Here is a 22,947-nt window from a genome sequence, read left to right as displayed (position 1 = left end):
GGAATTGTTGTTTAGACTGTTTAGAGTCGTCGATGATTATCCGGGAAAAACTTGATCGATGAAAGAAAATTAGAAATCATTTCGAAAGTCCATATGACTGATCCGGTCCCATGAGGCTAAATGCGGGACACGTAGATGTCCTTTATTTTCCCCCTTATCGGTGGATGAAAATTTGAGGGATGGGGGTAGTTTTCGTGTTGAGACGACGTGGATAGCGGACGCTTTGCGTCGTTTCTTCCACAGTTGGCGTTCGATCGACCCACTCGTTAAACGCAGAGCAACGCGTGCTGGGTGCTGCGCTCAATGCGACAGTCGTCGACAGAGTGTATTTGGAAGCGAACCACATCGTGTGGAAGTTGAAAATTTTCGTCCTTCCATTTAACAAATTAACAAATAACGCCCCGACGCGAAGAAAATATTTCCAAAAATTTACACACAATTTTCCGCATCTCCACAACCGAAGTCTGCACAGGCAGCCAAAAACTGAACAAGAAAAATTCAAACAAAAAAAAAAAAAAACAGACATCGTCTGATTATCCGAGTAAATTTTACCAATTATCGTGGTCCTGTGGATACCGAGTCTCTAACCGAGTGCAGGTCACGAATTTTCAAGGTCGCCAGTATCCGTTGCCTTAGCTATTTTTTATCCTATAAAATTATATCAGTGAAATGGTGCCTATTTTACAGTGAACCACGTGACGGTATGCGGTAACAGGTTTTCATTTTCATTTTGGTTTTGTTTTTTTTATTTTATTTTTCAAAAACCGGCTCCCACACAACATCGAGCAATCGCGGTCGAAAAAATTTACAGCTAATTGCAACGATAACTGATTTTCAAACCGTTTCAATATTTAAGATATTTCATACGTGAAAAATGATTTTTCAAGGTAAGAATTCATAATTGTCTTCGATTTCTTTGTTTTTCGATTTTTTCTCTAAGCGTGGGATTATCAGTTCTGGTATCGCAGTTACTATACAGTCGTGATTCTCTGTTATTCACTTCCACGTACGTGATAATTATATGTATATCATGATCAGACGTTTCGTGGGATTGTAAAATGGGATTATAATTATTTGATGATTTAATTCGCGATCCGTTTAATGTAGATATCTTTAATTCAAATTTAAATCTTGATGTATATGTATATTTCTATGCCATTACCCAATTCACCGCTGCAATCATAAAATGCCCACGCCTATTTTCTAGAAATATACCAACGATGACAAACGTATTCCGTATGACAATCATTATAATATTATTATCATTTATTAGGAGAGACGATGCTACAGCAGCAAATCCTGCTTCCAGTTCGTTTCAAGATAAGAGCACTGTCTGAAAATTGAAGAACCTGTAACGTCGGAAGAAGATAGAAAAAAAAACCATATTCGATTCCATTCCGAACATCAGAATCGCTGATGATTCGAAGGGATCACATTTCATAATTTCCAATACTAATATCAACCGTAGGATCTGTTGGGACTCAAAATTCAAACTTTGTCAACATTTTTGATTTCAATTTCTTTATCTGCTCTTCGAACCACCGACTAATTCGCTGCTATCAAGATATAAAACGGCATGACTAGGTCCCTTTGTAACATGGAGTGTATTAAGGGATGTAAAATCCCTCTGGGAATTTTAGCGCTCCTTATCTGCACCATAGCCGCATTCTTCGTACCAGAAATAGGTGAGCGCTGTAAGAGAATTTTGAAGAACAAAAAGATTAAGCAAATCATGTGGAAGACTTTGCGTTTTTTTTTTCGATTCTTAATTTGAATTTCTTTTTTCTGTTTCGCACAACTGGCACATCATACGGTTGTTTCGAAGTTCTCCAAGTCTTTACACGTTTTTTTTCGCTATCTATCTTTCTTTTTCGTACTAGTATACTGACCAAAACTATTTCACGCAGAAAATATATATTTTTTTTAAAGCTGCGGATGTCCATTGATATATGCAGCATGCGTATAATAGAAACCTGCAAAATAAAGAGAAAAGAAGAAAGAGAAAAAGTTTTTATTTCCTGGATTAAGGGTATTTTTTTCGAGGTAGTCTGCCAACCGACCCTCACGTTCTGAAAATTTATATACACAGTCATAACGTATTCGTATCCGACGTGGAAATAAAAAGTATACCCCGTACATACCTATACATTTGAACATTTTCATCCAAATTTCATTTTTTATTTTCCTTTTCTTCTGGTATGGCCGGAAAAAATACTTATATTTAAATAATAGCGTTAACGATGTACATGCGACGAAGTAAACGAAGTTTCGACGCGATATCGCGTTTTTATTTATTCAGTTTTTTTTTCTTTTGCTCGCAATTTGCACGCGAAATGGCGTTCCCATTCCTGACTGGATACGAATCTGATTGAAATCCCCCGAGAAGATTTTGCTATTTTTTCTTTTGTACTGTTCAACACGGCAAGGGCAGGTCAATTCTTATGCGTGATTCAAGGTGATTTTCAAATGTGTAGCATAAGAATTATTTTATTTTGTTAAAAAGAAATTCCTCGATTTTTTCTCACTGCGGTTTCTAATTTTTTTCTTTTGAAGCTAGAATGTAATCATGTGTACGCGAGACGGTTTTGAATTCTTGCTTCGTGGAAAATCTGTATTATAATGCGTGTAAATTTTCTTATTTATTTTGTTTTTTCTGTTTCAGATGCACTTGAAGAAAATTGTACCGATTTTCAAGGTGGGACCGTAACGCATGGACTTCTTTACGTTCCGGGACCTGCTGTTTGTAGCCTGTGCGTTTGTTATCACTCAGAGCCGATGTGGTGCAAAGCTATTTATTGCACACCACCTTACGTGAGTTGAAATTAAATTCGATTATAAAATCAAAAGCGAAATACTGCAGACTCATTATAACGATGGAATGTATGCACGCATGTATTTGAAATCGATTCTTTTTCTCGTGAGATGCCCAATATTTTTTTAACTTTTTCGTTCTAATTTTGGAATCAGCCCTCTTTTAACGCAGGGTTGGGTTACTCCTGGCTGAAAATTTCATCTCGCGTCCCACGTAATAATATCATATTTGTTTTACGGTGTCACGTTATTTTCGGTTCGTTAACGATCAGCCTTTGACGCCTTAAAATACTACTTTATAGGTACAGGTATACCCAGTTTTTGTCGAACATAGATTACAATGTGAATATACATATGCACCCTCAGATTCTCAAGAGAATTTATCTACATCATGAAACCATGAATTTTTTTGAGAAAATCCAATTAAAATTCTTATCGATATTTCACCTAATTTTCTCTTCTCCATACTAGAAATTAATTACAGCATAGATATATCGAGCATATACGTATCTATGCTTACCATCATATTTTCAGTCTTGAACTTGTAATCCCGAGATATTATGTAAGTGCGATGCAAAATACAAATTGGCTTACATGTACTCTACATACCTGTTCATTTAATCTGATTACAGTTATGTATACGTATGTACGTTTTTTTTTACATCCAAAGTGCACAATTCTCTGTGCGTCGCATGTTGTGTATCATTCACTTAATTCAATTGTAACATGATACTCTACATGTCGACACGTTTTTCAAACGTATATTGTTTTTAATGCAAAAGGTGATCAAAAAATACAAAAAATATGGAGCATTTAAACTTTTATTTCTCGTATCTAATTTCATGGGGTAAAATTATTGTTATATCTTTTTTCATTTTCTTTGTCCACTTATGGGTCAACTCCATTTACGCAACAATATTATACCATTGAATTGTACCTTTATTTATAACAACCTTGGCGATTGTTGTGAAGGGTAAGATAAGGGGAACAATAATAATTCTAAATTTAATAAATTTGTTTCAGCAGAAGTGTAAACGGTTCCGTGTAGGTGAAAGATGTTGTGAATTTGAGTGCTTGGATGGAACTGATGCGGATTGGAGTGGACCCGACTTAATTATCGCAGCTGGTACTTCTAGTTTCGATCAGAGAATATCGCTTTTTGTTGCAACGCTTGTTGTCGTATTGATGGCTCCTTAGCAAGAAAAAGCAAATTGTTTAAGGAACTTTTTTGGTCCTTTCATTGATTATTATTACTACCATTGCTATTTTTTTTGTCTCTGCTTTCACACTCTGCAAGGAGCGCGGAGATTTTTCATGTATTTGGGGGTGAATAATTCTGAGACGAAACTATTTACGTAAGATTTATTCAAGTGAACGCTCAGAATTATTGTTCCGCAATAATTTCGCATACATATGACACATCATCGGGTAGAGGCATTAATTTGCCTTCAAAGCTATAGATAAAATGGTGGAGAATTAATAATTACCAAATATTACAAAAATTAATATTCTCCGAGGTAAGTAAAATACATATATAACGTTAAAATTATTATCTAATATGTGATACAATTTTTTATATACATAAATAAATTAAATTACATAACAATTTTATTATACAGAGATATATGTGTTATACGCTTGCGGGTTGGGATGTATATGTTAGAAATTATGATAAAATATTTTATGGCTGACGGCACTTTGCCAGATTATAAAATAGCATGAATTATTTCGGGAAAAACTCAACTAGAATTAGCCAGATATTTACCTGGCCTCTACAGTTTTTACTACTGAAAAAACGATTGAAAAAGAAGACAGACAAGAAATAAGAACAAATGCATCTGAAAATTCATATGCTTATATACTTGGATAAATCGGTCAAATGAACTGGGGCATCATTTTTCGGTTTGAAATTGTGTTACTGCATTCTGATATGTGATAGAAATTTTGCAGTCATTAATCCCGTTATTGCAGTAATTGGTCCAATTCATGAGTGTTTATCCATTTTTTTCTTCAACGTATGCGAAGTTTTTTTAGCCGTCGAAGAATTTTTTTATATTTTTCATTTTTTGCGACGCGGATTTGCTAAATATGCAGCCTACGTGAGAATCAAGTACAATATATTCGATATTCCTGTACAGGGTTTAGAAGAAAATAAAATTGATAGAAACAAAGAACAAGAAATCGATTTAAGAAATAATCCGATGACATATTGATATGTAAATAATTTCTATAGAGCCATTTGCAATTAAATTCCATCCATTCGAATAACATTATCAATTTATCCCTATGATCACATATCATTCCATGGTAATAAAAGAGACAGAAACAATAACATTTTTATTATATAGTGAATTTAGATATAAGCCGTGGGTACTTTTACGCTTTTTGCAAAGTCATTCTAATAAAAATAAAAAAAACTAGTATCACTTTTATCGATTTGTACTGCTAAGAAAATTTGATTTCTTCATCTTCTAATCATGAAATTAATTGATCAAGTAAAGTGATAGCTTGAATTTCGGAAAGATGTTTTTGACAACAGACGCAAGACGGTAAATCTATTAATTCTTCTATTAAGTAATGTAAATAATTGCAAGATAATAATTAAATGATATATTATTCTTAAGTGAAATATGTTAAGTTCTAATTGAAATGTTTATTGAGGAATCATATAACATGGGGCCTTTTTAAGTAGAAATATATAATTATTCCAAATTTCCATTGTATTATATAAATATACAGAGTATACATGTTTATACATGTTTATTGATTGTTAATTATAATGAAGCGTGCTGAACAATTATTGATGGATAATTTTCAGCGCGAGTACAACATAAATGATGGAAATGAAAAAGAATTTCTTCCAATGTTGGGCCACTATAATTAACTTCACATATCCATCACTGATTGCTTGGATTTTTCTTCCATCTAATTTTATACAATTCGCCACTACGATGCTATTCAAAAACTGTTATTTGAGCTGTGGCCTCGGCGACAACTGCTGGGTCTAAGGTAGATAGTTAATAAAAATTATATAAAGAGAATTAACATTGTCATTGCGCAAAGATGAAAGATACATCAATAAACTGAATAAATTATTATATTTCAATGAATATTCCACAGAGATAATCCTTTTATATTTTTAACGATTTTTTCAAATTTTCTTCCAAGTAGTTTCATACAAGTCAGTACGACGCTGTCCAAAAACTGGTATCTGAGCTCTGACCTCCTCGACAACTCCCAGATCTGCAGTGAAAAGAACCACATGTGATTATGAGAAAAAATACTATCCATAAAAAGATCAAGAATTTTTTTGAAGAAATCAAGTAGCTTATATCATGTTTCAGAGTATTATTATTGTCTACTCTGAAATTTTATTCTACATCACAGTTATGATGCGTAATTCATACCTATATCAGCCACAATTAGGTCTTCCGCAAACTCTAGTTCATTAAGTATTTTCCCCCAAGGATCAGTGAGCTGTGTGTGACCATAAGCTATATATCCGGTGCCAGTTCCTTGGGCTGGAGATATTGCGCCAACATAAATCTGGTTGTCGTTAGCCCTGGCACGCTGCAACAGAGACCAATGCAGAGGTCCTGTCGTCATGTTGAAAGCACCAGGGTAAAGCAGCAAGTGGCACCCTATAATGTGACAACACACAATATAATACATACTGGCCAACAGGTTTGTATTTAATGCGCATGAATTTTCATTGGCAATCCTTTTGATTGATGCAACTCACCTAGGTTTCGGTAAAGCCGACCTAACTCTTCGAACCGGATGTCATAGCAAATGCCCACACCAATTTGGAAGTCTTTGACTTTAAAAGTTAACAAGTCATTGCCAGCGGTAAGAGTGTCACTTTCTTTGAAAGTTATTTTTCCTTTTACATCGATGTCAAATAGATGCATCTGTATATTATTAATTCCTCAATGAACAGTTATGCTCTAGCATAAATATTTTAAGTATTTCAAAATGAACCCACCTTTCTGTACTTTCCTACTAATTTGCCCTCCGAGTCCCAGACCGTGCAAGTGTTGAATAATTTGTCTCCATCTCGTTCTGGGATAGAACCACCGACTATACAAATTCCATTATTCTTTGCTGCAGCAGATAACGCCAGGCTCGTTTCACCCGCGGGAATGTTTTCCGCGTAGTTTGGAAAGTGCCCTGTAATTATTTAGTGTAGGTCAATTAATTACAATCGCATAATATATTGTAGAGAGTGCGCAGGAATACAATGACCTGTAACGCAATTAGTTTATTTATTATGCGAAGAAATTTATTCCGCAAAGAAGTCGATGATCCTTTAATCGTACTGTTGTCCCACATAGCGTTTGAATAAGAATTACTTGGGGTGGTATGCACTCTTTAGAGGCATGATAAAATTGAAAGAGGATTAATAAAATTCTTAAAAAATACTCAGAATTGTATCTCATCATATTCAATTGTTTTAGAGCTAGTAAGCCTGAATTTTAATCATTCACTTCAGTTGGAATTGTTGAAAGTTTTACCCGTTCCATACGGTGAGTTGAAACATTCTGGGAGTGCCACAATGTCGGCGCCCCGTTGCTTCGCTTGTTCGACAAATGAAACCGCTCTTGAAATGTTCACAGTTTTGTCATCGCTCACGGAGAGCTGTACTAAGGCCAGTCGAAGGGCTTGAATAAAATTTATTTTAGTGAGAATAGGATAGAATCAAGGAAAATTGTACACAAACCGCAAACGTACTTGTCATTGCTTTGCCGGACTGTCGAACGAGATTACCTAACGCCATGATCAGAGGAAAAACATCAGTTCAACGCCAGGTTAGGTTATGTCAGCTGACTATTTTACGATGACTCGTTCTTGATTGATACTACATGCAGTTTATGAACAGCCCAGCTCGGTTGTGTACTGCGTTTAAATGTGCTGATAAGGAATGTCACTGATACAGTCTATATGAGCTGATATTAGTGGGAGTAGTGAATATTGGGCTAATATTGACAAGAAGTAGAAGCAACAGATAAAAAATACGCAATTTTATCATGAAAAATTTATAAATACAATTGCATGTGCATGACGGACATTGAATTTCATCACTTAGCAGTGACCGTAAATCATCTTCTGGGCGATCTGGATCTAGATCTTTTATGTTTTTTCTGCTTTCTCCTTTCTGGTGATTCGGAACACCGTCTATCCTTTCTTCTTTCACGCTCTTTGTCCTTCTTGCGATTTTTTCTACTGGAACGTTCTGCCGAACTGTCACGACTTTTGTGTTTTTTTGACTTTTTTGATTTCTTTGACTTTTTCTCAGCCTCACTACTCTCAGAACTTTTTCTTTTCCTCGAATTTTGATCAGGACTATTGTCATAGCTGCTTGAACGCCTTCTATGTTTCTTAATTTTTTTCCTACTACTGCTGTTAGATTCTTTCTTCTCTGTTTTTCTCTCTTCTTGCTCACTATCCGGAGAATCTCCAGCTGCTGCTCTAGCCTTATATTCCTGATACTTTGCAGAGTCTGGAATTCAATTAATTGAAATATTAAAGACTAAATCTCCCAGTTTTAATCTACTTCATCCCAAAAAAATTTATCAAGGAAATCAAGTAACTTCAACTCACTCAGGACTTTACTATTCTTGAGATAATCTTCTTTAGTAACTGCTTGTACAACTGCTTCGTTCAAAGAGACAACATTTCCCCCTAATGCCATTTTCACTATAAATCTGCCCGCGTCATCATCTAGTCCTTCAATCTGTCCATAGGAATCTTTTTGCTTCCCAGCGATTATTTTGATGTACGCTCCAGTAACGAGTTTCAGATCCTCTTCCTCTTTTGTCCGTGGCTTACCATTTGCCTTCTGCATTGTTACTTTGTCTGCACCTAGGCCCATTCCCTTTGGCCTTAATTCAGGTACAGATGCCTCGACCAACCTGAAAAGGATACAGTGGGTCATTTCCGCACTACTGGAGCTAGAACGACTATTTCTGGCATCCATTATACTAACAAAGATAGCAAGCCCACCCTGCAGGTGACTTACAAATTTCAAAATATTCATACTTCTCATTTTTACCAATTCCTTTACCCGGCTTCCATCCCATGCCTCTGAGCATTGCAATTCCATATAAATCGATTGGAATATTTTCATAGTCTTCCAGTGTTGCCTGAAACAATGTATTGCATAGCGTATTTGCAAGAATTTAAATTAGTTGGAGGAGCTTGAGAGTTTTTTCTCATAGAACTAACCTCTTTTTCACCGACTAAAGAAGAGCTCTCATTTATTGGTAGAGTGAATAGATTAGGTTTATCTCCATTTGTCTCGACACTATTTAGATCTCGTAATATTTCTTGCGCCGCTTGTTCTTCCAATGTTTTAGGAGGCTCGTTATATTTTTCTTCTGGTTCTTTTACTGTTACAGATTCAGGGGGTTTGGTAAAAAGTGTTCCTTCAGTTTCCATTGGTTCTTCGGCTGGTTCTTTCTTAACTTCAACGATTGCTTTATCTCCATTCTGAGTGGATGGCTTTGGCTCAAATATGTCAGCGTCAATTTTATTAATTATCCTATCATGCCAAGTCTTCGATCCTCGCATAGGTATTATCAGAGGCTCATTTTCCTTCTTTTCTTCAACACTGTAAAAGTAGAGCGTCCAGGTTAGGGTTATGATTAATATACGTTGAAAAACGTTTCAAGGATCTAAATCTTACCCGACAACTTTTATACTTTTTTCATCGAGACATTCAATGTAATCGACTTTTTTTGCCTCCTGGGAAACTGTACCCTTTAATGCCGGCTTTTTCACGGACTTAGAAAAGCCAAAAGATATTTTTTTCACTTCTTCTCCCATGTTTGACAGCTAGCGTCCATGGGCCAGCAACAGAACATGAAGCAGACAGCTGCTTTGCGCGCGATTTTTCAGTACCACCTACGTGAACTGAAACCACTCACGACTTTTTTTGTCTTAATCCATTTTTAAGTAACCTTATCCTTTAGAAAAGTTACACAAATAGTCAGACCACATTGTTGAGGTTTATTTCAACTATTGGTACTTTACCTAATTTTAAAATAACTCCGTACAAATCTGAGGTAGGTGAACGCCTAGGGAGTGTAACTTCTCTAGGTTGTTCTCTATAAGGCTAGAGGGAAGAACAAGGGAAATCCTAAATAGTTCCCGCGCGATTTTACACAAAGTGGCGAGGTGTTGTGTTATTTAATAATTGTCAAATGGTCGCTCAATAGAGCATTGATGTATTCAAAGTTGTTGTGATCCTTGATCGAATCCTTATATTTATAAGAGAGTAGACTCCAGTGTTATCCGCCAAATTTTAATTTATAAATTTGGCTTGGTTCGGCTGAATTATTAGGTTATAACAATGCCGAAGTGTAACGGTGATCGGCATTGTTAACATTGCTTATTTCATTCACCTGTCGCTGTTGGACTCTAGAAGCAAATTACGTGAGACAGACGTGTTGCCCAATTGTGGAGGACTTATCCAGGCCTTCTACTCAAGTTTTTGCTGTTCATTGAGAATAGTCTAATGAAAATTATGGAGGTCTCAGTTGAACAGAAAAATAGTACTATCGAACCAGTTACACCGACTAGAAAAAAAATGAAACAAGGTGATTATTTTTAGATCAAATTAATTCCTTTTAGATTTATCCAAAGAATAGTTACTTCAATTAAGAAATGTTAATTTCTCTATTTTCAGCTCAGCTACCGTTTCAAATGATCAGTCCCTTGAGTTCATCTAATGCAATTTCGAATAAGAAAAGAAAGTTGGAATCCCCATCTCCGGTAAGAAGCAAGAGTCCTGGATCTACTAAAAAAGCCAACAATCAAAATCTGGCGAAGAAGGCAAAATCCAGTGATATTGAGGTAATTGACCTAGAAAACACAAAGGATGAAGAAAATGCAGGCGAGGGTGAAAGTAGTAAAAAAATTGTGTACAAGCATAATGATAGTGAGACATTGAAAGCAGAAGCTGCCGTAACCAGTGACAAAAGAATTAAAGTAGAGAACAAAGAAGAAGTGAAGAAACAGAAAGATTATGGGGTGTTGAGTATGTTTTTAAAGAAAGCAAAAAGTCAAGAGCGTAGTGATGATGTTGTTTTATTAACATTGAGTGATTATGATAGTGGCAATAGCAAAGACAGTGAGCCTCCTCTCAAAAATAAAATGGATTCTGAAATTGCAAAGGAACAAAGTACTGAGGTAGTTTCTGAAAAAATGGTAATGAACATTACTCAACATAGTGTGGTTGCATCTGTGGAACGAGATGTCAATGTTATTTTGGAGAAAACTGCTATGGATACTCCAGAAGAAATCGTGACAAACACTTTTAAAGAACCACCCGATGAAAGTGTTGAGAAAAGTCTTGAACAGAGCTGTGAAGATTTTAATGGAGTACAAGTGATGAACGAAGTTAATGGTACTTCGACTAATGATAAAATGCAGAAAAATAGACAGTCCGATCAAGGTTTAAAGCAGACTAATGATGAAGAAACGAAGATTCAGTGTTTCAAATTAAAATCAGCATATGTTGATTTGACTGATCAAAAAAGAGAGACTATGATATCAGATGATAACAATGCTAAAAATGGTGACTCAGATTCAGATATTGGTATTTCTTCATCGGACGATGATGTAAATGATGACTTAGACAAATCCAGTAATGAGAACGGAGACAAAAATAGGACACTGAACGAAAGTGAAGGCAGCAAAACACCTCGTAATGAAAAGTCCACTCCTTCTAGAAACAAGAAGCTTACGCCGAAACAAATCGAAAGACGTCTTTTGAGCGCTAAAAAACGTGAAGAACAGCGCAAGATGAAAATGGTGTGTGGCAATAATATTTTTTCAATCCATTATTCGAACTGTAATTCGTGGTTCAATTTTTTTATCGCTGTTGATGTTACAGGAGAGGGAGAAAAAGCTTGAAGAAGAGCGTGAGACTCGGAGAAAGGAGAAGGAAGAAAGACGAAAAGTGAAGCGCCAAGAGAAGGAAATGAAGGAACAAAAGAGACAAATAGAGATCGAGTACGCAGTAATTACGCATAAGATTTATAGCCTATGGAAGGTAACTTTTTTTATTTGTCTCTATGAGTTTATTAATTACTATTGTTCGTAGGCTGAAGCAAAAAGAAAAAGAAGCTAAAGAAGATGAGCGCAGAAAAAAGGAAGAAGAAAAGTTGGAGGCCGAACGCAAAAAGCAAAAGGCTGCAGTTAACTTTGCCAACTTCTTTGTCCCAAAGAAACCAGATGCGAAAATTGTTGAAGAAGACGTAGTTGTCAAAGATCAACTGTTTATGCCATTTGAAGTTAAAGCAGACATGAGGGTGGCTCCTATAACCAGAAGGAATCTCGATGATACTGACAAATTAACATTCGATAAACTGTTAAACAAGGGAATTTCCAAAGATGAATTATATCTCAATGGACTCATAAAAAATCCTACCAACATTAGAAGATCTCAGAAAACGTGGCCGTACGAAGCCAAAGACGTCGTCATCATAGTCGGTAATTAGAAATAATTAGCCAATTTTTATCTCTTCCTGTTCTTAACTTCCACTGCTTTATTCTATGCGTAATAAATTTTATCTCGTCTGTTTAGACGATGACGACGGTTCCTCAGATACGGTGGACCCAAGAAGCGCTTCCCTTTCCGAAAAACATCATCCAAAATTGTTCATGTTTGTCGAAAATCGTCGACCACCGTTTTGGGGCACATGGAGAAAAAAAAGCGATCACATAACTCCGCGAAGACCTTTCGCGAAGGATTCGGTGAGTGTTTTGTCAATTAATTATTTTACATTCATCTCTGCGATAATTCACCTTTCATATATCCATTGAGATAATTTACCGCATGTTACGGACGCGCTAAACATTGTTTGCAATTATAAATAGTTGCAAAGTACTAAAAGATAAGAAGTCATTCTTGTTTTCTACCAAAGGTGATACTGCAGCTATCATTACAGCGATACAAAGACGTCGTAAAAATCTCTAAACATACCATTTGTTGCGAACGATTAACAGTTGAATAGATTTACTCCATACTCTATGAAACCACGCCGAGTATAAATAATAAAAAAAAAAACGGCAGCCATAACGCGAAAAATTCTTACATTGGAAAAAAAAATTTGCCATCGTCAACTTTTCAATCGGATAGTTCGAGTAAGCGACAACGTTTTCAATAAACATTCTCATGCTGAAAAAATATTAGTACAGCAGCTAGGGAGCAAAGAAATTGGACTGCTAACTTCATTACTTACTTATACAAGAATGCGCACTTTACCTCCACATGTTGTAATAATACGATGCGGTGGTTCGTTGAGTCTGAAACGGATGAAAAATGTACAGACAAACAATATTGATAATTGTATTTATTATTATTCTTTCAAATGTCATGGAAATAGCTGATTAAAAAAGAAATAACTAAGTATTAACTGCCGCAGATATAGCTACAACGCGTTTTAAAATAATTATTGTCGTCCACTTAGTTCATTATATGATGGATGAATTCATACCTAAATAACATACATATAAAGTAAATGTAAAGTAAATTTAATTTATCTCCAGCATAACTGTATCAAGTTTTTATGCAACGTCAGCTAATTGACAATCAAATTTTCTTTATCCGCACAGATTTATTCCTGCGATTATTCAATATCAACTTGCCAATTAATTGATTAATTATTTAATTAACTTACAGAATAATCTGAAATTATAATGTACGGAGTATTGTTTATAATTTATTATAACGTATATCTTTGTCATTTCAAGTTCAGACGTTTAGTTGTTTTTAAATAACAAGCTTTATTATAAATTCTTTCATTTATATCCTTGGTAACTGTCATTTCAAACTATCTTCAGAGTTCAAAAAGTACATTTGGCATATCTTCTTTGGCTTACATATGTATACATCTGTTCACAGCAGTTTTGTCCTGACGTAATTGAAAAAAAAAAACGAAAAAATCGAAAAAAAATTATTCTCTTACGTATAATACTTTTGGCAATTTGACGCAATCAACGCGCCGTAAATTGATGCCCGTTTATTAAAAACGCTGAGGAATTATCATTATTTAGCCCAGCTGCCGCTGACGAGAACGCGTATCTAATAAATAGAAGTTACATTTCCGTTGTAACTTGGTTCATTTTTGAAGTCCGAAAACTTTTACCTGGACCGCCCGGAAATATCGGAAAAGAGTTTTTTCTATGCACCTTACGATGTTTGGCAAGGTGATCACTTCGGGCGAATCTCTTGGTGCACATTTCACAAGGGTATGGCTTTATACCAGAGTGCGATCTACGGTGTCTTGCGAGTTCGTCCGATCTACTAAAACGCCATCCACATCCTGCCCAGGTACAGGCGAATGGTTTTTCACCAGTATGACGACGAAGATGAGCCTTCAGGTGAGACGCTTTTGCGTACATCTATTGAAGGTAAGTATTAATACTGAATTCGAATAGAGTTTCTTTTTTTTAAATAGAATTGCTAGTTTTTAGAGTATTTAGTTACCTTAGCACATCCTTGATATGTGCATGGAAAACAACGATCTTCGGCAGCATTAGCAAGGTTCCTGTTCGTATAATCATGGGTTGCTAGAGCTGCATTAGCTGCGGATTGTACAAGTAGATTTTCATCGATTTGGTTGTTGTTGTGATCTGAAAATAGGCAGACGGTAAGAAATTGCCATTTAAGTTTGTACAATAATCATCATCGTTTGTTTGATTACCTGTGCCCAAAGTATCTTCCAGTGCTCGAAGATCAATTCCCAAAACCAGCAATGGTTCGTCATGCTGAAAATGCGGCTGCTGAACCTGACGCTGTGGTGGTAATGGAAGATGCAAAAATCCTTCGCAACCAGGTGTACACAATGGTGTTCTCTCTGGGAGACCTGTGTTCCAGCTGCGATCCAAGCACCATTCTAACTCTGAGTCAAGTTCGCTGAGCTCACTCAATTCACTGAGGCACCCTGAATCATGAGTAAAAGAAGTTGATCGATTTTCTATCGAATAGTCTTGATAAGAGTGTACTTATCACTACATCTGTACATCATGAAATGGAAGTTTGAGATTGTGTACCGGATGAGGACTTGGAGCCGTTTGTACAGGACCATTCGTTCCAAAGCATTTCCGGAGATGAGGAATAATTCGTATAGTATTCAGACGTCTCTCTTAAAGTAGTCAAATTGTAATCATCGGAAGGATCCGATGCTTCGCTCAGTGGTGTTGTACATGGTGTTTCATAGTTGTACGATAGTGTTGTCAAGGTTGGTGAACTGACCAACTGTTGATGAAGATTATCAGAGGTCGGCTCTATCTGAAGACCCAATGCTGAGAAGAGCAATTCGTCCGTCATCTGGTTATTTAGAAATGAAAAAAATAGTATAAAAATACGTATGAATTCAAATTCGTCACTTTGAAAAGGTAAAGGTTGAACTAACTCTCTTTCATTTTCTTTTGTCTTCCGATTATCATCTGAAAACCTCAGATAACGTTCATATATTCTGATTTTTTCAGCTTTTTTCGTCGAACGGAATCACGTAATTGTATGTATGAAAATTTTATAGTACATACCTAATTTTTGTTATGCGTTGCCACGTTATTTTTATTAACTTTTAATGTCGTTTTGTTTTTTTCTTTTCAGATTGATAGAAATTTTTACCAATGAAAGTTGGTCGAATGTATTTTGAAATTCGTAAAATAAGAAACTAAAGAAAAGAAGACATAAAAACACTTACGTCGAAGATCGATGTATCGGCTACCATTATCTCGTATCACAAAGACGATGATGATGAATTATTTTCAATTTGTCTCTCATTAAAATCTTGACAACTCTGGAAATTTGTGCACCATGTGTTTCGCACTGCATTAGCTCAAAGATTAATCCGCATCGTTATTGTACACGTAAACCCGAACGTTAATTGTATTTCTTTTCCTTTAACGGCACAGATTTGAAAAATTGATTTGCGCGGTAAAGATTATTAGTGCTATCATCGAACTTATTGCAAGTGTTACATATTGCACAATCCGCTGGCCTGTAGTGGTAAAAAAAAAATAATCCACTTAATATTTAAACTTGGCGCGGAGATTTGAAATTCGACTTTAAATGAGAGTAACTATTTTATGAATTGTTTTTGGTATGTTCACATGTTAAATAGTTAATAATTAGTTAATTAGTAAGCGAGTATTCATAAAAGCGCGCAGTTTGATGCTGCACATGTTGATTGTCTTGTCGCCGGTTAAAAACTGACAGAGCAGCAACATAATGTAAAAGAATATCTATCTTATACGACCGACGAGGATGACGACAGTGTGAAGCGACACTGAAACACAGAAACGACGGCGACGACGACGTCGCTGAAGCGCGATTATCGCGGTTTGTGCCACTCGGGGCCGTCCCCGCCAATCCCGAGGGAGTTCCTGGCGCTGTTCTTTCTGCCATTTAAAAACGTCCAGACGCATGGCACGGTCACTAGGCTGCTGCTAATTGGATAATTTTTCGCGATTATAAAGTACGCTGCTGGTCGATTTATGTACAAATAATCGTGCAGAAATCGTTATCGCGTTTAGCTCCACATTGTATGTATACATACTATATAATTTAATTAATCGATATATCAGATACAATTTTATTGTCTTAAACTTCGTAAATTTTCCTCGCGTAAATGAGAAACGAGAAAAATAACGCATTCTCGTCCTCAAAAGAGAAGAAAATTCAGTTTATATGTAACTCCAGCCGGCCTATATAACGCACACAATACACCGAGCCGATAATTTCACGTTTTTTATTTATTAATCTATTTGTACGTCGGTTTTTAGTGTTGTTTCAAACCAGACGGTGCTCGGTACCCGCGCTGGTTTCATGTAAAACGATATTCCAGAGCTCGATATCTCGCCATGGGAGATAAATCACGACGAGCAAAGCTGTATATCTCTCTTCATTTACCAAACTTACGCGACATGATTTCCAGGACCGCTCATCCGCAAGATTTTTTCTCTCACTTCCTTTGCCTTTGTTTTTTTTTTTTTTTACAGTCTTCTCCTACTATACGATCGGCTCTTTGTTTTTGATTCTTTTTTTATAACTCGTCTCGTAAAGTTTAGTTGCACTTTGAGTAAAATGAGTTGTGCTTTTTTTTAATTCTCTTTCTGTCCCGTATCAAGTTTACCGATTAATAAATTATAGCACCGTGTTAATTATTGTAATCTTTAATCTAAGGGCAACCGTTTAATCTCTTTTACGAGGTATAAAACAGCCATTACAGATGGCCCTTCGGTGAGTTGACAACGCCTATAATTTTCATGTTTATACGCTGCACTCGATAGACAGGGAGAAAAGAAAGAGAGAAAAAAAGTAAAAATAAAATAAAATGAATAATGAAGATGAAGTTTCTGATCGGAATTTAAATCTCCCAATCTCATATACATGTATACATATGCATACCATGCGCTTTACTTTTCTCTCGCCCATCGCGTCATATCAACCCCCATTTGTCACTTTATCATATTTTCATTATAATCTCCCGATGAGATGAGCAAGTACATTATACGTTGTATGCTCAATTACAGTTCTGATCATTCAGATTACAGCACCGAATCTGTTTAGTTGAAAATTTATTAATAACTTAATAGTTTCTTTTCTTTGTCCTTTTTCTCATATCAAGTTATAATGTATCATGGTATACTTATCACGCGGTAATGATGATCATGACGATGACGATAATGACAATGACAGTGATGATTCGAAATGTCAACTTTGCGTGCTCGTGTTTTCTAGCATTGTTTCAGCTGAAGTAGCAGCAGTCTATACATTGTATATTTTTTATATATTTATGACGAAATGTGAATCATCATTTATTTAAGTGAAGAAAAAGTTTCGCGTGACCAGTAGTCAGGACATAACGATGATAATAATAATAACAATGATGATAATAAAAATAATAATATCAATGAAAACAATATACAGGGTGAATCCTTCAACTCTGTCAACCCGTCAGGGGTATGTTGGGGCTGCTCAGACAAGCATTTTGAGGTAACACACTTATGGTCGCAAACTCCTCCTAACGGCTGTGGAGGGCTTTGGAGTTTTGTTTTTTAAATTTTTTTTGTTTTTAATTTTTTCTTTATGGTACCCAGTTTCCCTCAGGTGACGATTAACTGCAGTGAAAACTTGCCTGTGGGGAAAAGGTCGGTTTGGGAACCGTTCACGATACCAGCGTTACGCAGCGAGTGAATTCGAATCATTGGCGCGGTACGCATAATGCACATCTGGTTAGCTCGACCCAAGTAAGGCGGTTCATAATTACTCGACTTGTCATTGTACCGATGAGACACTAAGAAGTACGTTTTTTAGCGCAGAATAAACCATTGCGTTCGAATCCGAGCGAAAGTAGGAGCAACCCCTGGGTACCAGAAAAAATAAATAAATGAATAAATAAATTTTAAAAAAATCTTCAAAGCCCTCCACAGCCGTTAGGAGGAGTTTCCGACCATAAGTGTGTTACCTCAAAATGCTTGTCTGAGCAGCCCCAACATACCCCTGACGGGTTGACAGAGTTGAAGGATTCACCCTGTATGTAGTAGCAATATAATAATACTGATAGAGCGGCTGACAGTTTTTTCTGTTTTTTTTTTTTGGTCACGTCCCCATAAATGTTGTAAATTTTCACTTCGGTATCGCCATACCTAAACACCTCTATAACATAGAAATAAACAATATAACCGTGCCGAATGTCGGAATTGGCTTTGCTAATGAGATAAATTTTCGGTATTCATTTTGATAAACAGTAATAATGGATTGTGACAATTGACCGTTTACAGGAGACAGTCCATTATTCATTATATATTTCATTTATCATTATTACTATTATTATTATCATTTTACTTCACCCATCTGTTCGGATTATAACACACACCTTCACGTGAATCTGAATCAAGAAATGTGCGAACTCGACCGATTTCGTTATATCACTTCGCGTATCAATATCAATTGTGACGTATTATGTATAGTATATAAATATATGTATACAGCAGGAAAAAAATTGTATGCATGAGTGAAATCATAGTCATTTCATTCCTATTTTATCATTTTTTTTTTCGTCTTTTTCTCTATAACTTCTAATAAAATCATCGAACACTCGTTATAATAAATACTATTTCGTAGCTCTAATACATACTGTAGTGCATTATATAAAATAATGTTATGTACTCGTAAACAACACGTGCTTATATATACAATAAGTAAATCATTCTTTTTGTGGTGTACCAAAAAAGAATTCCGCAGTTTTCCTTTCAAACGACTAAACGCTGAGGTTACTATAGTATCCGTGTATGATATATTATCGCCCCTGATTTAAAAAATCCGGGAAAAAATATATATATGTAAATAAAAAATAAAAAATTAAATACAATAAATCTCAGGGTATATTATACCTTTTGCAAATAATATCTGCGGCGTTTAATTTTACTGTTTATAACGAGGTTTATAATTGTCACGATTTTGTAACTACCCATATAATATTAATTGTAAGTCACACAGCGGACAAAAATTATAACGGCTCGGCCGACTTTTGCTCCAAAAAATGTCCGATCTCGGTCTCATACGTTATAGATTCGCACTAATTGTTAAACACATTTTTTTCTCCTTTTCTTCTCTTTACCAAAATAGTATTAGGTTGATATATTTGTTATCGCCGTAATTTTTATTTCTACACATACGGCTGAAACTTATTACGCACTCCGGAATTTATTTTTTCTTTATTTCTTTTTTCCTTGTTTCATTTTTTTCACCGATTCCTCACACATGTATAGCCCGGCCAGCTCACAATGGTGGCTAGCCAAGTTTTATCGTACGATTTGTCGAACGTTGAGGAAGTGCCACTGATATGAACGTCCTGCAACTCAATCACTGTATAGCAAATGCGGTTGGCGATGTCCTCGTCGTCTGTAAATGATGGATTTAATTTTAATATTTACATACACGAGAAAAACTTAAAAAAAATTCGAGACAAACGAGTTTGGAGACAAACCAAAAAGAAGGGAAGAAATTTATTCGTCGTGATATCATAATTATTAAGTATAGGCTCCGTCGATTTAAACAAAGTTTTAATATTTTTCGAATGGTATTAGTTTTTTTCTTCTCAAAGATGATTTATCACTAACGAAAATTGTGAAATGCAATCTGAAAATACATGTTCCTTCAATCTGTTTTTTATTTTATTTTATCCTAATTTTATTTTTCTACGAACTTTGTACAAATTTAATCTTGGGTTGTTTGCCTGTTTCTATATTTTTTCAGAAATGGTTCGATTACGAGATCGATTCTGACGATGAATGGGAAGAAGAGGAACCCGGTGAATCTATTCGAGGCTCAGACGACGAACGTGATGAAGAATTAGCTCCCGAAGAGAACGAGTACGATGTCGATAACGATTTCATGGTCCCTCATGGGTAAGTTTATTCCTATAACAATACAAGTTTATTATTTCTCTTTATTTCATTTAATTTTTTTTTCTTTTTTTTTTTTTTATCTCGTTCTTTTCTCCTGTCTCATGTGTACGAATAGGTGATAGGTTTCAATCGTACTTTTCCTTCCAGATATCTTTCGGACGAAGAGGCCAAGGCTGACGAAGAGGACGGCGAAGATTTGGTGAGAACGATAAATAAGATCTAGTTTCTCAATTTCTCGGAATGAAACATTCAACTTCTTTCGCTTAGACTTGCGTATATTTTATTTTTCTCTCAAAAAGAGCGTGATTATATTCATTTGATTGAAAACTTCCTGAATCAGAGCGAATAGGGTGATCTTGATTTCAATTTGATTGAAACATTTTTTTTTCTCTACTTGCAGTCGCCGGAATCACAAAAATTGAAGTTGAAATTGATGAACGATCAGTTTGAGGCTGAGAGGAAGACTAAAACTTCAAAAATCAAGCCCAGGGCTATCGGATGTATCTGGCAAGGATCGCGTGACAATTCTTATCCAGAAAACAGTGAGTCATCTACTTCACACGTCAGATAAACTTGCGCTTGGACGGATGATTTTAGACTTGTAGCTAGAGAAGATCGATTTTAAAATGTAAAAAGAAAGCAATCAATTTCATTTTTTATATTTTCAGTCACTCCTCATGTCCTGCAGTTTTTTTCTGCCCGGCAAGCGTGGGTTTATAATATTCCTGTTATTCTTGGCGCGGCTCCAGTTGTGGATAATTCGATAGTAGCGGATTTTGGAAGTCCATCAATGCCGGTTCACGGTGCTAGAAAAAAACATGTACCGGAAGAAATGATACCGAATCTTATAAGACTGGTGCATGGTAATAACAATGGAAGAATATCCCTGATAAGAGAGTTCCAAGCATTCTGGGAAAAAAATAAGACTGATGATAGACAAATATCTAAGATGAGTTTATCTCGGAAAATAAAAGAAATAGCCACCTGGAGAGCCTGTCCCGATGAAGGACCTATGTTTCTTCGCTCATGTTGGTATGTCAGCGAAGATGTTAGGAGAGAATACAATTGCCTTGATATTACATTACCTAATCAATGGAAATTTTAAAGTTGTTGAATCGAAAGTCAATTGTTTAAACCTATAATCGAATGAAATTTATTAAAAATTTACAATTATAAACAGTTCTATTTATATGTATATCTATACGCGCTTTATTTTTATTTTTATTATCATTATTAGTCATATTTCTCGTTCGAATTCACATCGTCTTTTTGCGTCTACTGATAATTTGATAATAAACTCGGCTATGTGATACTTATGTTTTAGTATCTTGTCAGTTTTGGTTTGTTATTTATTTATTGAGCTTGAGATTATTTTTATCCCTTTATTCCCGCATACCGCATAACTATGTCTAAACATCCTTGCTTTTCATTTTTGCCAATTTGGGTTTTCAGATTACTGTTATGCAATGGATGCATTGTGATTCTATTCCGAGCTCGGCAATCTGAATTTACTTTTTTTCAATTATAATTTATATTTGGCGGATACTGCATCTTCTCCGGCCAGTAGTAGTACCTAATTGTATGCAACCTGGCATTACATATCGAACGTTGACTGATGATAACTATCTTCAGTCAACGTCGAACTCGTCGAAAACGAGAAATAACACATCTCTGGAACTTACTCTATCGCTTTGCCGTGTAATGGGGAAGCTTTGGTATTTTTTTCAGATTTTTTAACGGTGTCGATCATCGCGAAAATGACTCGTGAATGCTGCCGCGGAGCGTCCACCAAGTAGCTACCATGGAGAGTAGACAGGGTATTCTCTGTCGCTCGACGCGCGTCATTACGAGCATAGGCGTCGACGAGCTCGAATTTACGCGCGCCGCCAACTTTGATGATTTTTTACTCGAAAACGAAGCCGAACGCATCTTTGAAATTAATTCACAGGCTGTAGTATAGTTCAAAGTATATGTCAGCATTTTTTTCAAATTTTTCGGTGCTATCCGTCAGTGTTTTAAAAATCATTTAAAAATTCATTGTCAAATAAACAAATGATAAATAAACTTTTCCGGCACCATTTTTTTTTTTTTTCCAAATCTATGGCCTTATCCGCGTAAATTCTGAAAAAAAATTGAATCCAACATCATTTTTGACGAAGTTATGATTTTTTGAAGAAACCGCCTCTCAATTTTTCGATTGTTCATAATAAATCGAAATTTGCACTAATTCCTCCCCATGGACAATCGACATGCCAAATTAAAAAAATATCTGAGAGGTGATTGATCCGGTTCACGTGGAATGGCCCATACGTGTTTTCAGAATCAAAATATGATTCCAATGCCTACTGATGAGGTCTGCGAGCAACCAGAGAATCTGTTGATCATACGCCACAGGGGTATGATTGAATACCCATGCATAATATTATAATTATTATATAATACAATAGTATAATATTAAATTACGTATTCACATGAGATCCCTGGACCCACAAAGAGGAACATACATTGCGTATTTCCATAAAAATGAACACTCCCTTTATCTAGCAGTGTCAAAATGTGACTTACAAGCTCGAATACGCTATTAATATGTGAAATTTCTAATTTGTAGTCAGCTATTCGCTCCACGATTCACTTTTACTTTTAAAAACACTACAGAGTTCAAAGGATTGCCAGAAATTTCCATGCATATCTTCATCTATTCACATG

The 22,947-nt window shown here is 35.7% G+C and overlaps 5 protein-coding genes and 1 long non-coding RNA gene across 8 annotated transcripts; 3 read left to right on the top strand and 3 right to left on the bottom strand.

Moving 5' to 3' along the window:
* The first annotated feature begins 232 nt into the window (after positions 1-232).
* On the top strand, positions 233-5,921 carry LOC105691946. Of its 2 annotated transcripts, XM_012410785.3 has the most exons (4): positions 236-887; positions 1,274-1,685; positions 2,663-2,811; positions 3,838-5,921. In XM_012410785.3, the coding sequence occupies exons 2-4, from the start codon at positions 1,577-1,579 to the stop codon at positions 4,006-4,008; spliced, it is 429 nt and encodes a 142-aa protein (XP_012266208.2). In that variant the 5' UTR covers positions 236-887; positions 1,274-1,576; the 3' UTR covers positions 4,009-5,921. The 2 variants fall into 2 exon arrangements, with proteins under 2 accessions (XP_048508604.1, XP_012266208.2); XM_048652647.1 differs by lacking the exon at positions 1,274-1,685 and having other exon boundaries at positions 233-887.
* LOC105691945 (omega-amidase NIT2) lies at positions 5,514-7,689 on the bottom strand. Its single transcript, XM_012410784.3, has 6 exons — positions 7,543-7,689; positions 7,326-7,472; positions 6,797-6,981; positions 6,554-6,722; positions 6,219-6,452; positions 5,514-6,054 (listed from the first exon to the last, which is right to left on the bottom strand). Exons 1-6 carry the CDS (start codon positions 7,586-7,588, stop codon positions 5,963-5,965), a joined length of 873 nt encoding a protein of 290 aa, XP_012266207.2. The 5' UTR covers positions 7,589-7,689; the 3' UTR covers positions 5,514-5,962.
* Positions 7,480-21,589, top strand: LOC105691853 (chromatin assembly factor 1 subunit A). Of its 2 annotated transcripts, none has more exons than XM_020855831.2 (10): positions 7,480-7,619; positions 10,235-10,409; positions 10,499-11,625; positions 11,708-11,826; positions 11,918-12,306; positions 12,401-12,570; positions 20,090-20,241; positions 20,389-20,440; positions 20,642-20,783; positions 20,910-21,589. In XM_020855831.2, the coding sequence occupies exons 2-10, from the start codon at positions 10,328-10,330 to the stop codon at positions 21,344-21,346; spliced, it is 2,670 nt and encodes an 889-aa protein (XP_020711490.2). In that variant the 5' UTR covers positions 7,480-7,619; positions 10,235-10,327; the 3' UTR covers positions 21,347-21,589. The 2 variants fall into 2 exon arrangements, with proteins under 2 accessions (XP_020711490.2, XP_048508583.1); XM_048652626.1 differs by lacking the exon at positions 7,480-7,619 and adding an exon at positions 8,805-8,821.
* On the bottom strand, positions 7,818-9,828 carry LOC105691944 (G-patch domain and KOW motifs-containing protein). Its single transcript, XM_012410783.3, has 5 exons — positions 9,497-9,828; positions 9,037-9,421; positions 8,851-8,954; positions 8,413-8,723; positions 7,818-8,311 (listed from the first exon to the last, which is right to left on the bottom strand). Exons 1-5 carry the CDS (start codon positions 9,634-9,636, stop codon positions 7,911-7,913), a joined length of 1,341 nt encoding a protein of 446 aa, XP_012266206.2. The 5' UTR covers positions 9,637-9,828; the 3' UTR covers positions 7,818-7,910.
* LOC105691850 (Krueppel-like factor luna) lies at positions 13,153-20,260 on the bottom strand. Its single transcript, XM_012410598.3, has 5 exons — positions 15,531-20,260; positions 14,872-15,148; positions 14,523-14,762; positions 14,306-14,451; positions 13,153-14,220 (listed from the first exon to the last, which is right to left on the bottom strand). Exons 1-5 carry the CDS (start codon positions 15,555-15,557, stop codon positions 13,915-13,917), a joined length of 996 nt encoding a protein of 331 aa, XP_012266021.2. The 5' UTR covers positions 15,558-20,260; the 3' UTR covers positions 13,153-13,914.
* Positions 15,074-15,505, top strand: LOC125500290. The gene is made up of 3 exons (XR_007277593.1): positions 15,074-15,216; positions 15,310-15,338; positions 15,437-15,505. It is a non-coding gene; the product is annotated as an uncharacterized LOC125500290 (long non-coding RNA).
* Positions 21,590-22,947: the final 1,358 nt, after the last annotated feature.

This window comes from Athalia rosae, chromosome 3 (genome assembly GCF_917208135.1).
Source record: "Athalia rosae chromosome 3, iyAthRosa1.1, whole genome shotgun sequence".
Classification (NCBI taxonomy): domain Eukaryota; kingdom Metazoa; phylum Arthropoda; class Insecta; order Hymenoptera; family Athaliidae; genus Athalia; species Athalia rosae.
The sequence above is the reverse complement of the archived record's forward strand: the minus strand, read 5'-3'. Positions and strand labels throughout refer to the sequence as shown.

What these genes read in the sequence shown, in the direction of transcription:
- LOC105691853 (XM_020855831.2), top strand. Translation starts at nt 10,328, where the DNA reads ATGAAAATTATGGAGGTCTCAGTTGAACAGAAAAATAGTACTATCGAA. An exon ending in AAGAGACAAATAGAGATCGA is followed by an intron (nt 11,827 to 11,917) that starts GTACGCAGTAAT and finishes TATTGTTCGTAG; the next exon opens with GCTGAAGCAAAAAGAAAAAG. An exon ending in AAGAGGACGGCGAAGATTTG is followed by an intron (nt 20,441 to 20,641) that starts GTGAGAACGATA and finishes CTCTACTTGCAG; the next exon opens with TCGCCGGAATCACAAAAATT.
- LOC105691946 (XM_012410785.3), top strand. Translation starts at nt 1,577, where the DNA reads ATGACTAGGTCCCTTTGTAACATGGAGTGTATTAAGGGATGTAAAATC. An exon ending in ATTCTTCGTACCAGAAATAG is followed by an intron (nt 1,686 to 2,662) that starts GTGAGCGCTGTA and finishes TTTCTGTTTCAG; the next exon opens with ATGCACTTGAAGAAAATTGT. An exon ending in TTTATTGCACACCACCTTAC is followed by an intron (nt 2,812 to 3,837) that starts GTGAGTTGAAAT and finishes TTGTTTCAGCAG; the next exon opens with AAGTGTAAACGGTTCCGTGT.
- LOC105691944 (XM_012410783.3), bottom strand. Translation starts at nt 9,636, where the DNA reads ATGGGAGAAGAAGTGAAAAAAATATCTTTTGGCTTTTCTAAGTCCGTG. An exon ending in AAAAGTATAAAAGTTGTCGG is followed by an intron (nt 9,422 to 9,496) that starts GTAAGATTTAGA and finishes CTACTTTTACAG; the next exon opens with TGTTGAAGAAAAGAAGGAAA. An exon ending in CTTTAGTCGGTGAAAAAGAG is followed by an intron (nt 8,955 to 9,036) that starts GTTAGTTCTATG and finishes ACATTGTTTCAG; the next exon opens with GCAACACTGGAAGACTATGA.
- LOC105691850 (XM_012410598.3), bottom strand. Translation starts at nt 15,557, where the DNA reads ATGGTAGCCGATACATCGATCTTCGAC. An exon ending in CCGATACATCGATCTTCGAC is followed by an intron (nt 15,149 to 15,530) that starts GTAAGTGTTTTT and finishes CTAAATAACCAG; the next exon opens with ATGACGGACGAATTGCTCTT. An exon ending in CGGCTCCAAGTCCTCATCCG is followed by an intron (nt 14,763 to 14,871) that starts GTACACAATCTC and finishes CTCATGATTCAG; the next exon opens with GGTGCCTCAGTGAATTGAGT.
- LOC105691945 (XM_012410784.3), bottom strand. Translation starts at nt 7,588, where the DNA reads ATGGCGTTAGGTAATCTCGTTCGACAGTCCGGCAAAGCAATGACAA. An exon ending in GTCCGGCAAAGCAATGACAA is followed by an intron (nt 7,473 to 7,542) that starts GTACGTTTGCGG and finishes ATTTTATTCAAG; the next exon opens with CCCTTCGACTGGCCTTAGTA. An exon ending in CAACTCACCGTATGGAACGG is followed by an intron (nt 6,982 to 7,325) that starts GTAAAACTTTCA and finishes AAATAATTACAG; the next exon opens with GGCACTTTCCAAACTACGCG.